Consider the following 13946-nt stretch of genomic DNA (forward strand, 5'->3'; position numbering starts at 1 on the left):
AAGGGGAGAGAGAGAGAGAGAGAGAGAGAGAGAGAGAGAGAGAGAGAGAGAGAGAGAGAGAGAGATGGGGAGGGGAGAAGGAGAGAGAGAGATGGGAGGGGAGAAGGAAAGAGAGAGAGATGGGGAGGGGAGAAGGAGAGAGGAATGGGGGAGAGAGGGACAGAGAAAGAGAAAGGAGGACAAAGCAGGTTGTAATTATGACATGCATTGACGTAAATGCTGCCAGCTGTGTGAACAAAAACACAGCGTGTGTGTACATACATAATGTGTCTGCACGTACATGTGTAGTGTGTGTGTGTACCTGTGGAGGTGTTGAAGTAGAAGTGCTGTGTGTGTGTGTGTGTCCTGGCGTCAGGGAAGCTGTGTGGTACAGCCAGGCGCTGCCAGCTGTAGTAGACTGCTGTACTGCCCTCGTTCTGCACCTCCATGTCTGAACTGGCTCTCTCTCCTGACAGGGCCTCAAACGTTACCCTGGCACTGATACCCACCTCCCCCTGGGAGGAGAGAGAGGGAGAGGGGGTACGGGAGAGAGGGAGATAAGAGGGACGGGAGAGAGATGGGGGTTGCGAGAAGGGAGGGAGACAGAGGGGAGGGAGGGAGAGAGAGGAGGATTGAAAGGAGGATGAAGGAGAGTGTAAGGGAGGAGGGAGAGAGAGGGAGAGAGGGGGAGAGGGGGTAAGGTAGAGAGGGAGATAAGAGGGAGGGGAGAGAGAGAGAGGAGGGTTGAGAGGAGAATGGAGAAGGAGAGAGAGAGAGGAGGGAGAGAAAGAGAAAAGGATGGAGAAGGAGAGTGAGAGGGAGGGAGGAGGTAGAGAGACAGAGGAGGGTTGAGAGGAGGATGGAGAAGGAGAGTGAGAGGGAGGGAGGAGGTAGAGAGACAGAGGAGGGTTGAGAGGTGGATGGAGAAGGAGAGTGAGAGGGAGGGAGGAGGTAGAGAGACAGAGGAGGGTTGAGAAGAGGATGGAGAAGGAGAGAGGGAGGGAGGAGGTAGAGAGACAGAGGAGGGTTGAGAGGTGGATGGAGAAGGAGAGTGAGAGGGAGGGAGGAGGTAGAGAGACAGAGGAGGGTTGAGAGGAGGATGGAGAAGGAGAGAGGGAGGGAGGAGGTAGAGAGACAGAGGAGGGTTGAGAGGAGGATGGAGAAGGAGAGAGGGAGGGAGGAGGTAGAGAGACAGAGGAGGGTTGAGAGGAGGATGGAGAAGGAGAGAGGGAGGGAGGAGGTAGAGAGACAGAGGAGGGTTGAGAGGAGGATGGAGAAGGAGAGTGAGAGGGAGGGAGGAGGTAGAGAGACAGAGGAGGGTTGAGAGGAGGATGGAGAAGGAGAGAGGGAGGGAGGAGGTAGAGAGACAGAGGAGGGTTGAGAGGAGGATGGAGAAGGAGAGAGGGAGGGAGGAGGTAGAGAGACAGAGGAGGGTTGAGAGGAGGATGGAGAAGGAGAGAGGGAGGGAGGAGGTAGAGGGACAGAGGAGGGTTGAGAGGAGGATGGAGAAGGAGAGAGGGAGGGAGGAGGGGGAGAGACAGAGGAGGGTTGAGAGGTGGATGGAGAAGGAGAGAGGGAGGGAGGAGGTAGAGAGACAGAGGAGGGTTGAGAGGTGGATGGAGAAGGAGAGAGGGAGGGAGGAGGGGGAGATAATATGCTGTTTTTCAGTGTTGTAACTAACAAAGAGTACTATGACTAAAACCTGTTGTTGAAATCATTTCTCCTCCACTCACCAAACAATAGACCATATGAACAAGAGTTTTATCATTCTACTGTCTATACGTGGTGGCTCTACAGGTTAACAGTGTGTGTGTGTGTGTGTGTGTGTGTGTGTGTGTGTGTGTGTGTGTGTGTGTGTGTGTGTACCTTGTGAGAGGTGGAGTTGCCTGTCCAGCGGGCGGGCTGCCCACAGAACCTCAGGGCAGGCACCAGCACCGCGTCCAGCATGACATCGTCAAACTGCGACAGAGGGTCACTGGGAACAGACAGAGGGACAGGTCGTGTCTCAAATGGCATCCTATTGCTTATATAGTGCCTTACTTTTGAACAAAGGCCCCTATGGGCCCTACATAGTGAATAAGGTGCCCTCTGTACCATAAGGCTCTGATCAAAAGTAGTGCACTAGGACTATATAGGGCATATAGGGCCAAATGAGTGTACATTTGGGATGTACACTCAGTCACTATCGGCCATGCTACAATGGACCAACATGAGAATATTTTTAATTTATTTTATTTTACCTTTATTTAACTAGGCAAGTCAGTCAGTCACTTACTTACAATGACAGCCTACCGGGGAACAGCAGGTTAACTGCCTTGTTCAGGGGCAGAACAATTTTTATCTTGTCAGCTCTGGGATTTAATCCAGGAACCTTTCGGTTACTGGCCCAATGTTCTAACCACTTGGCTACCTGCCGCCCCCAGAATCAATACACACGGTCACTATCGGCAACGCTACAATGGACCAACATGAGGATATCATCAGAATGAATACACACGGTTACTATCGGCAACGCTACAATGGACCAACATGAGGATATCATCAGAATCAATACACACGGTCACTATCGGCAACGCTACAATGGACCAACATGAGGATATCATCAGAATGAATACACACGGTTACTATCGGCAACGCTACAATGGACCAACATGAGGATATCATCAGAATGAATACACACGGTTACTATTGGCAACGCTACAATGGACCAACATGAGGATATCATCAGAATGAATACACACGGTTACTATCGGCAACGCTACAATGGACCAACATGAGGATATCATCAGAATGAATACACACGGTTACTATCGGCAACGCTACAATGGACCAACATGAGGATATCATCAGAATGAATACACACGGTTACTATCGGCAACGCTACAATGGACCAACATGAGGATATCATCAGAATGAATACACACGGTTACTATCGGCAACGCTACAATGGACCAACATGAGGATATCATCAGAATCAATACACACGGTCACTATCGGCAACGCTACAATGGACCAACATGAGGATATCATCAGAATGAATACACACGGTTACTATCGGCAACGCTACAATGGACCAACATGAGGATATCATCAGAATCAATACACACGGTTACTATCGGCAACGCTACAATGGACCAACATGAGGATATCATCAGAATCAATACACACGGTTACTATCGGCAACGCTACAATGGACCAACATGAGGATATCATCAGAATCAATACACACGGTTACTATCGGCAACGCTACAATGGACCAACATGAGGATATCATCAGAATCAATACACACGGTTACTATTGGCAACGCTACAATGGACCAACATGAGGATATCATCAGAATCAATACACACGGTTACTATCGGCAACGCTACAATGGACCAACATGAGGATATCATCAGAATGAATACACACGGTTACTATTGGCAACGCTACAATGGACCAACATGAGGATATCATCAGAATCAATACACACGGTTACTATTGGCAACGCTACAATGGACCAACATGAGGATATCATCAGAATCAATACACACGGTTACTATTGGCAACGCTACAATGGACCAACATGAGGATATCATCAGAATGAATACACACGGTTACTATTGGCAACGCTACAATGGACCAACATGAGGATATCATCAGAATCAATACACACGGTTACTATTGGCAACGCTACAATGGACCAACATGAGGATATCATCAGAATTAATACACACGGTTACTATTGGCAATGCTACAATGGACCAACATGAGGATATCATCAGAATCAATGAGCCACTAGATAAACTGTTTGTTAGTGATTTAGGATGAGGGGGGCATTTCTTACTGGTTCTCCTTCTGCTCCGCCTCCCTAAGCTCCTCCCTCTCCTCCTCCTCCAATATGGGGCTCCGCTTCACAGTGACCGAGGTGAAGGGCTGGCCTGTGCCAATCACCTCCAAGCCATCTATCTCCTAGAAAGGCGGGGAGAGGACAGCATAGTGAGAGAGAGAGAGAGCGAGAGAGAGAGAGAGAGAGCGAGAGCGAGAGCGAGAGCGCGAGAGAGAGAGAGAGAGACAGAGAGAGAGAGAGAGAGACAGAGAGAGAGAGAGAGAGAGAGAGAGAGAGAGAGAGAGAGAGAGAGAGAGAGAGAGCGAGAGAGAGAATAGGGTCATGTGGCTCTGGCCAATAGTAGTGCACTATCTAGGGAATAGGGTCCTGTGGCTCTGGCCAATAGTAGTGCACTATGTAGGGAATAGGTTGCCATTTGGGATGCATCCTATAACTAGGGAACAAACCAGACAGTAATTGTTCACTGAAATATGGCTGAACAGTATCAGGGTATCAAAGTGACAGGTAACACAACATAACATGAACAAGAGTATCAGGGTATCAAAGTGACAGGTAACACAACATAACATGAACAAGAGTATCAGGGTATCAAAGTGACAGGTAACACAACATAACATGAACAAGAGTATCAGGGTATCAAAGTGACAGGTAACACAACATAACATGAACAAGAGTATCAGGGTATCAAAGTGACAGGTAACACAACATAACATGAACAAGAGTATCAGGGTATCAAAGTGACAGGTAACACAACATAACATGAACAAGAGTATCAGGGTATCAAAGTGACAGGTAACACAACATAACATGAACAAGAGTATCAGGGTATCAAAGTGACAGGTAACACAACATAACATGAACATCTACCCACTGTCTTCAGCCATCTCAATATGTAGTCTCTGTTTCTACCCACTGTCTTCAGCCATCTCAATATGCAGTCTCTGTTTCTACCCACTGTCTTCAGCCGTCTCAATATGTAGTCTCTGTTTCTACCCACTGTCTTCAGCCGTCTCAATATGTAGTCTCTGTTTCTACCCACTGTCTTCAGTCTTCTCAATATGCAGTCTCTGTTTCTACCCACTGTCTTCAGCCGTCTCAATATGTAGTCTCTGTTTCTACCCACTGTCTTCAGCCATCTCAATATGTAGTCTCTGTTTCTACCCACTGTCTTCAGCCATCTCAATATGCAGTCTCTGTTTCTACCCACTGTCTTCAGCCGTCTCAATATGTAGTCTCTGTTTCTACCCACTGTCTTCAGCCGTCTGAATATGCAGTCTCTGTTTCTACCCACTGTCTTCAGCCGTCTCAATATGTAGTCTCTGTTTCTACCCACTGTCTTCAGCCGTCTCAATATGCAGTCTCTGTTTCTACCCACTGTCTTCAGCCGTCTCAATATGCAGTCTCTGTTTCTACCCACTGTCTTCAGCCATCTCAATATGTAGTCTCTGTTTCTACCCACTGTCTTCAGCCGTCTCAATATGTAGTCTCTGTTTCTACCCACTGTCTTCAGCCGTCTCAATATGCAGTCTCTGTTTCTACCCACTGTCTTCAGCCGTCTCAATATGTAGTCTCTGTTTCTACCCACTGTCTTCAGCCGTCTCAATATGTAGTCTCTGTTTCTACCCACTGTCTTCAGCCGTCTCAATATGCAGTCTCTGTTTCTACCCACTGTCTTCAGCCGTCTCAATATGCAGTCTCTGTTTCTACCCACTGTCTTCAGCCGTCTCAATATGTAATGTAGTCTCTGTTTCTACCCACTGTCTTCAGCCGTCTCAATATGTAGTCTCTGTTTCTACCCACTGTCTTCAGCCGTCTCAACATGCAGTCTCTGATTCTACCCACTGTCTTCAGCCGTCTCAATATGTAGTCTCTGTTTCTACCCACTGTCTTCAGCCGTCTCAATATGCAGTCTCTGTTCCTACCCACTGTCTTCAGCCGTCTCAACATGCAGTCTCTGATTCTACCCACTGTCTTCAGCCGTCTCAATATGCAGTCTCTGTTTCTACCCACTGTCTTCAGCCGTCTCAATATGCAGTCTCTGTTTCTACCCACTGTCTTCAGCCGTCTCAATATGCAGTCTCTGTTTCTACCCACTGTCTTCAGCCGTCTCAATATGCAGTCTCTGTTTCTACCCACTGTCTTCAGCCGTCTCAATATGCAGTCTCTGTTTCTACCCACTGTCTTCAGCCGTCTCAATATGTAGTCTCTGTTTCTACCCAGTCTTCAGCCATCTCAATATGCAGTCTCTGTTTCTACCCACTGTCTTCAGCCGTCTCAATATGCAGTCTCTGTTTCTACCCACTGTCTTCAGTCTTCTCAATATGTAGTCTCTGTTTCTACCCACTGTCTTCAGCCATCTCAATATGCAGTCTCTGTTTCTACCCACTGTCTTCAGCCGTCTCAATATGTAGTCTCTGTTTCTACCCACTGTCTTCAGCCGTCTCAATATGTAGTCTCTGTTTCTACCCACTGTCTTCAGTCTTCTCAATATGCAGTCTCTGTTTCTACCCACTGTCTTCAGCCGTCTCAATATGTAGTCTCTGTTTCTACCCAGTCTTCAGCCATCTCAATATGCAGTCTCTGTTTCTACCCACTGTCTTCAGCCGTCTCAACATGCAGTCTCTGTTTCTACCCACTGTCTTCAGCCGTCTCAATATGTAGTCTCTGTTTCTACCCACTGTCTTCAGCCGTCTCAATATGTAGTCTCTGTTTCTACCCACTGTCTTCAGCCGTCTGAATATGCAGTCTCTGTTTCTACCCACTGTCTTCAGCCGTCTCAATATGCAGTCTCTGTTTCTACCCACTGTCTTCAGCCATCTGAATATGCAGTCTCTGTTTCTACCCACTGTCTTCAGCCGTCTCAATATGCAGTCTCTGTTTCTACCCACTGTCTTCAGCCGTCTCAATATGCAGTCTCTGTTTCTACCCACTGTCTTCAGCCGTCTCAATATGTAATGTAGTCTCTGTTTCTACCCACTGTCTTCAGCCGTCTCAATATGTAGTCTCTGTTTCTACCCACTGTCTTCAGCCGTCTCAACATGCAGTCTCTGATTCTACCCACTGTCTTCAGCCGTCTCAATATGTAGTCTCTGTTTCTACCCACTGTCTTCAGCCGTCTCAATATGCAGTCTCTGTTTCTACCCACTGTCTTCAGCCGTCTCAATATGCAGTCTCTGTTTCTACCCACTGTCTTCAGCCGTCTCAACATGCAGTCTCTGATTCTACCCACTGTCTTCAGCCGTCTCAATATGTAGTCTCTGTTTCTACCCACTGTCTTCAGCCGTCTCAATATGCAGTCTCTGTTTCTACCCACTGTCTTCAGCCGTCTCAATATGCAGTCTCTGTTTCTACCCACTGTCTTCAGCCGTCTCAATATGCAGTCTCTGTTTCTACCCACTGTCTTCAGCCGTCTCAATATGCAGTCTCTGTTTCTACCCACTGTCTTCAGCCGTCTCAATATGTAGTCTCTGTTTCTACCCACTGTCTTCAGCCGTCTCAATATGTAGTCTCTGTTTCTACCCACTGTCTTCAGCCGTCTCAATATGTAGTCTCTGTTTCTACCCACTGTCTTCAGCCGTCTCAATATGTAGTCTCTGTTTCTACCCACTGTCTTCAGCCGTCTCAATATGCAGTCTCTGTTTCTACCCACTGTCTTCAGCCGTCTCAATATGCAGTCTCTGTTTCTACCCACTGTCTTCAGCCGTCTCAATATGCAGTCTCTGTTTCTACCCACTGTCTTCAGCCGTCTCAATATGCAGTCTCTGTTTCTACCCACTGTCTTCAGCCGTCTCAACATGCAGTCTCTGTTTCTACCCACTGTCTTCAGCCGTCTCAATATGCAGTCTCTGTTTCTACCCACTGTCTTCAGCCGTCTCAATATGCAGTCTCTGTTTCTACCCACTGTCTTCAGCCGTCTCAATATGCAGTCTCTGTTTCTACCCACTGTCTTCAGCCGTCTCAACATGCAGTCTCTGTTTCTACCCACTGTCTTCAGCCATCTCAATATGCAGTCTCTGTTTCTACCCACTGTCTTCAGCCGTCTCAATATGCAGTCTCTGTTTCTACCCACTGTCTTCAGTCTTCTCAATATGTAGTCTCTGTTTCTACCCACTGTCTTCAGCCATCTCAATATGCAGTCTCTGTTTCTACCCACTGTCTTCAGCCGTCTCAATATGTAGTCTCTGTTTCTACCCACTGTCTTCAGCCGTCTCAATATGTAGTCTCTGTTTCTACCCACTGTCTTCAGTCTTCTCAATATGCAGTCTCTGTTTCTACCCACTGTCTTCAGCCGTCTCAACATGCAGTCTCTGTTTCTACCCACTGTCTTCAGTCTTCTCAATATGCAGTCTCTGTTTCTACCCACTGTCTTCAGCCGTCTCAACATGCAGTCTCTGTTTCTACCCACTGTCTTCAGCCGTCTCAATATGCAGTCTCTGTTTCTACCCACTGTCTTCAGCCGTCTCAATATGTAGTCTCTGTTTCTACCCACTGTCTTCAGCCGTCTGAATATGCAGTCTCTGTTTCTACCCACTGTCTTCAGCCGTCTGAATATGCAGTCTCTGTTTCTACCCACTGTCTTCAGCCGTCTCAATATGTAGTCTCTGTTTCTACCCACTGTCTTCAGCCGTCTGAATATGTAGTCTCTGTTTCTACCCACTGTCTTCAGCCGTCTCAATATGCAGTCTCTGATTCTACCCACTGTCTTCAGTCTTCTCAATATGTAGTCTCTGTTTCTACCCACTGTCTTCAGCCATCTCAATATGCAGTCTCTGTTTCTACCCACTGTCTTCAGCCGTCTCAATATGTAGTCTCTGTTTCTACCCACTGTCTTCAGTCTTCTCAATATGCAGTCTCTGTTTCTACCCACTGTCTTCAGCCATCTCAATATGTAGTCTCTGTTTCTACCCACTGTCTTCAGCCGTCTCAACATGCAGTCTCTGTTTCTACCCACTGTCTTCAGCCGTCTCAATATGCAGTCTCTGTTTCTACCCACTGTCTTCAGCCGTCTCAATATGCAGTCTCTGTTTCTACCCACTGTCTTCAGTCTTCTCAATATGCAGTCTCTGTTTCTACCCACTGTCTTCAGCCGTCTGAATATGTAGTCTCTGTTTCTACCCACTGTCTTCAGTCTTCTCAATATGCAGTCTCTGTTTCTACCCACTGTCTTCAGCCGTCTCAATATGTAGTCTCTGTTTCTACCCACTGTCTTCAGCCATCTCAATATGTAGTCTCTGTTTCTACCCACTGTCTTCAGCCGTCTGAATATGTAGTCTCTGTTTCTACCCACTGTCTTCAGCTGTCTCAATATGCAGTCTCTGTTTCTACCCACTGTCTTCAGCCGTCTCAATATGTAGTCTCTGTTTCTACCCACTGTCTTCAGCCGTCTCAATATGCAGTCTCTGTTTCTACCCACTGTCTTCAGCCATCTCAATATGCAGTCTCTGTTTCTACCCACTGTCTTCAGCCGTCTCAATATGCAGTCTCTGTTTCTACCCACTGTCTTCAGCCGTCTCAATATGCAGTCTCTGTTTCTACCCACTGTCTTCAGCCGTCTCAATATGCAGTCTCTGTTTCTACCCACTGTCTTCAGTCTTCTCAATATGTAGTCTCTGTTTCTACCCACTGTCTTCAGCCGTCTCAATATGCAGTCTCTGTTTCTACCCACTTTCTTCAGCCGTCTCAATATGCAGTCTCTGTTTCTACCCACTGTCTTCAGCCGTCTCAATATGTATGTCAATAATCAATGTATGTCAATATGTATGTCAATATGTATGTCAATAATCAATAATATATCAATAATTTCCACCATATTATTTATATTTTATCTTTGAACTTTCTTCAAACTACAAATCAACCATTCCAGTGTTTTTCTTGCTATACTTTATTTACTTTGCCACCATGGCATTTTTTTTGCCTTTACCTCCCTTATCTCACATCATTTGCTCACATTGTATATAGTCTTATTTTTTTTATTTTTTTTTATTCTACTGCATCTTTGATTGTATGTTGTTTTACTCCATGTGTAACTCTGTGTTTTTGTATGTTGTCGAACTGCTTTGCTTTATCTTGGCCAGGTCGCAATTGTAAATGAGAACTTGTTCTCAACTTGCCTACCTGGTTAAATAAAGGTGAATAAAATAAATAAATAAAAAAAATAATATGTTTCTTTCTGACCATTTCTCGCTTTCCCTCTCAATCTGTTCTCAGCTCTCTGTCTCTCTCGCTCTCTCTCTCTCTCTCTCTCTCTCTCTCGCTCTCTGTCTCACGCTCTCTCTCTCTCTCTCTCTCTCTCTCTCGCTCTCTGTCTCACGCTCTCTCTCTCTCTCTCTCTCTCGCTCTCTGTCTCACGCTCTCTCTCTCTCTCTCTCTCTCTCTCCATCATCTATCTGACAGCACATTCTGTCTCTGTCTGTTTCTCTGGACACATCAAACTCCCATTCAGACCACACTGACATCCACACACGTGAATGAATACAAACACACATACAAACACACATACACACACCACCGCCAGACCAGAACATACAGGTTCATTACAACACTGCCTTACACCATTCTCATTATTAATGAGTGTGTGTGTGTCTATATAAGCGCCTATTACATGAGCTCTAATCAGGTCTAATTGACAATGACTATGCACAGAGGGTGAGGAGATGCAAAGCTGTGGGTGTCTGTTGTATGTATGTGTGTTACGTGTGCTAGTGTGTGTGTGTGTGTGTGTGTGTCTGACGGTGCCCCAGGTCTCTCTCAGTGATAGGGTTATTGTTATGTTATAGAACAGGACTGTCTCAGTGACAGGGTTATTGTTATGTTGTAGAACAGTAGAACAGGACTGTCTCAGGGTTATTGATATGTTGTAGAACAGTAGAACAGGACTGTCTCAGTGATAGGGTTATTGTTATGTTGTAGAACAGGACTGTCTCAGTGATATGGTTATTGTTATGTTGTAGAACAGTAGAACAGGACTGTCTCAGTGATAGGGTTATTGTTATGTTGTAGAACAGGACTGTCTCAGTGATAGTGTTATTGTTATGTTGTAGAACAGTAGAACAGGTTTCTCTTGTTATGTTATAGAACAGGACTGTCTCAGTGACAGGGTTATTGTTATGTTGTATTACAGTAGAACAAGACTGTCTCAGTGATATGGTTATTGTTATGTTGTAGAACAGTAGAACAGGACTGTCTCAGTGACAGGGTTATTGTTATGTTGTAGAACAGTAGAACAGGACTGTCTCAGTGATAGGGTTATTGATATGTTGTAGAACAGTAGAACAGGACTGTCTCAGTGATAGGGTTATTGTTATGTTGTAGAACAGGACTGTCTCAGTGATATGGTTATTGTTATGTTGTAGAACAGTAGAACAGGACTGTCTCAGTGATAGGGTTATTGTTATGTTGTAGAACAGGACTGTCTCAGTGATATGGTTATTGTTATGTTGTATTACAGTAGAACAAGACTGTCTCAGTGATATGGTTATTGTTATGTTGTAGAACAGTAGAACAAGACTGTCTCAGTGATAGGGTTATTGTTATGTTGTAGAACAGTAGAACAGGACTGTCTCAGTGATAGGGTTATTGTTATGTTGTAGAACAGTAGAACAAGACTGTCTCAGTGATAGGGTTATTGTTATGTTGTAGAACAGTAGAACAGGACTGTCTCAGTGATAGGGTTATTGTTATGTTGTAGAACAGGACTGTCTCAGTGATATGGTTATTGTTATGTTGTAGAACAGTAGAACAGGACTGTCTCAGTGATAGGGTTATTGTTATGTTGTAGAACAGTAGAACAAGACTGTCTCAGTGATATGGTTATTGTTATGTTGTAGAACAGTAGAACAAGACTGGTCATGTCCTCTGGGGTTACAATCCACCAGACCTGAACACTGTCACTCTATGTCTGGGCAGGCACTGGGTACACGCTTTATTAACCGTACAAGTTGTGTGTGTGTGTCATGTTCTGAACGGATCAGAAGTGTACAGGACATCCACATCAGACACACAGTGTGCCTCTCTCTCTGTTAACTTGTACACTGTCATTAAACTTATTCAGGACATCAAGAGTTAGGGCAGCTAACCCTGAGCGGGGAGGGAACAGGGAAGGATGGGGGTTTGTGGAGGAGGTGGAGTGGTTAGAGTAGGCTATTTAGTGGTGTGTAGGTGTTGGAAGGTCTTTGAAGTGGAAATAAATTAACATGGTATTTATAGTGAGGCAAAACGTATTCAGCTAGCAGGAGTATTGTGGAGTGAGGTAGAGAGAATTGTGGAGTGAGGTGTAAAGTATTGTGGAGTGAGGTAGAAAGTATTGTGGAGTGAGGTAGACAGTATTGTGGAGTGAGGTAGACAGTATTGTGGAGTGAGGTAGACAGTATTGTGGAGTGAGGTAGACAGTATTGTGGAGTGAGGTAGACAGTATTGTGGAGTGAGGCAGACAGTATTGTGGAGTGAGGTATAGAGTATTGTGGAGTGAGGTAGACAGTATTGTGGAGTGAGGTAGAAAGTATTGTGGAGTGAGTGAGACAGTATTGTGGAGTGAGGTAGACAGTATTGTGGAGTGAGGTAGAAAGTATTGTGGAGTGAGGTAGAAAGTATTGTGGAGTGAGATAGACAGTATTGTGGAGTGAGGTAGAGAGTATTGTGGAGTGGAGGGAGACAGTATTGTGGAGTGAGGTAGACAGTATTGTGGAGTGAGGTATAAAGTATTGTGGAGTGAGGTATAAAGTATAGTGGAGTGAGGTATAGAGTATAGTGGAGTGAGGTAGACAGTATTGTGGAGTGAGGTAGACAGTATTGTGGAGTGAGGTATAAAGTATTGTGGAGTGAGGTATAAAGTAATGTGGAGTGAGGTATAAAGTATTGTGGAGTGAGGTAGAGAGTATTGTGGAGTGGAGGGAGACAGTATTGGAGTGAGGTGGACAGTATTGTGGAGTGAGGTATAGGGTATTGTGGAGTGAGGTAGAAAGTATTGTGGAGTGAGGTAAATAGTATTGTGGAGTGAGGTAAATAGTATTGTGGAGTGAATTAAAGAGTATTGTCAAGATGAGGTAGACAGTATTGTGGAGTGAGGTAGACAGTATTGTGGAGTGAGGTAGACAGTATTGTGGAGTGAGGTAGACAGTATTGTGGAGTGAGGTAAACAGTATTGTGGAGTGAGGTAGAGTGTATTTAATGTTTTAGAGTTGTCGTAGCGTAGTGATGTCAAAGTTATGTGATAGATGTGTGTGTGTCCATGTCCCCAGGCAAACCTTAATCCTTACCTTAACCATTCAGAATGAATGACTCAACTTAGCTGTACAAAAATCAGTTTATCCCCCTGTGGACAAACTCGGAATTCTGTGCGTCTGTGTGTCGTGTGGCGCCATGCCGTGCGTATGTTGTGTGTGAGTCTTACAGGCTGGTTGAAGTCCATGTCTTTGAGAACATCTCTGAGCTCATGTCGTCGGTGCTGCAGATAGAGACTCTGGTCCCAGGTCCTGCTAGGTGAACCACAGGTCTCTGGGAGAACATTACCTACAACACACAATGAGGAGTTCTTTATTTTAGAAACTGTCTGTGTGTGTGCGTTCATTCGTATGTGTGTGTGTGTGTCTGTTTTTGGTTTGTGTTCATTCGTGTGGGTGTGCATGAGTGCATTCATTCATATGTGTGTGTGTGGGTGTATTTGCATTAATTCTGTGTGTGTTTACCTGATTCCATGTGGATGCTGTGTGATGTGTGTATGTTTACCTGTCTCCATGTGGATGCTGTGTGGCTGTGAGATGTGTGTATATATTTACCTGACTCCATGTGGATGCTGTGTGGCTGTGAGATGTGTGTATGTGTTTACCTGACTCCATGTGGATGCTGTGTGGCTGTGAGATGTGTGTATGTGTTTACCTGACTCCATGCGGATGCTGTGTGGCTGTGAGATGTGTGTATGTGTTTACCTGACTCCATGTGGATGCTGTGTGGCTGTGAGATGTGTGTATGTGTTTACCTGACTCCATGTGGATGTTGTGTGGCTGTGAGATGTGTGTATATATTTACCTGACTCCATGTGGATGTTGTGTGGCTGTGAGATGTGTGTATGTGTTTACCTGACTCCATGTGGATGTTGTGTGGCTGTGAGATGTGTGTATGTGTTTACCTGACTCCATGTGG

General features: G+C 45.4%; 1 protein-coding gene across 2 annotated transcripts in view; it reads right to left on the reverse strand.

The window, feature by feature from the left end:
* The window catches only part of LOC106564236 (mycbp associated protein), a 45221-nt gene that overhangs the window by 16592 nt on the left and 14683 nt on the right, over positions 1–13946 (reverse strand). For both annotated transcript variants that reach the window (XM_045690759.2, XM_045690761.2), the window contains exons 8-11: positions 13198–13316; positions 3807–3931; positions 1846–1954; positions 302–494 (exon numbers count right to left, since the gene is read on the reverse strand). In XM_045690759.2, coding sequence (XP_045546715.2) covers positions 302–494; positions 1846–1954; positions 3807–3931; positions 13198–13316 — 546 coding nt within the window. The remainder of the gene's footprint in view (positions 1–301; positions 495–1845; positions 1955–3806; positions 3932–13197; positions 13317–13946) is intronic.

This window comes from Salmo salar, chromosome 12 (genome assembly GCF_965601325.2).
Source record: "Salmo salar chromosome 12, fSalSal1, whole genome shotgun sequence".
Lineage (NCBI taxonomy): Eukaryota > Metazoa > Chordata > Actinopteri > Salmoniformes > Salmonidae > Salmo > Salmo salar.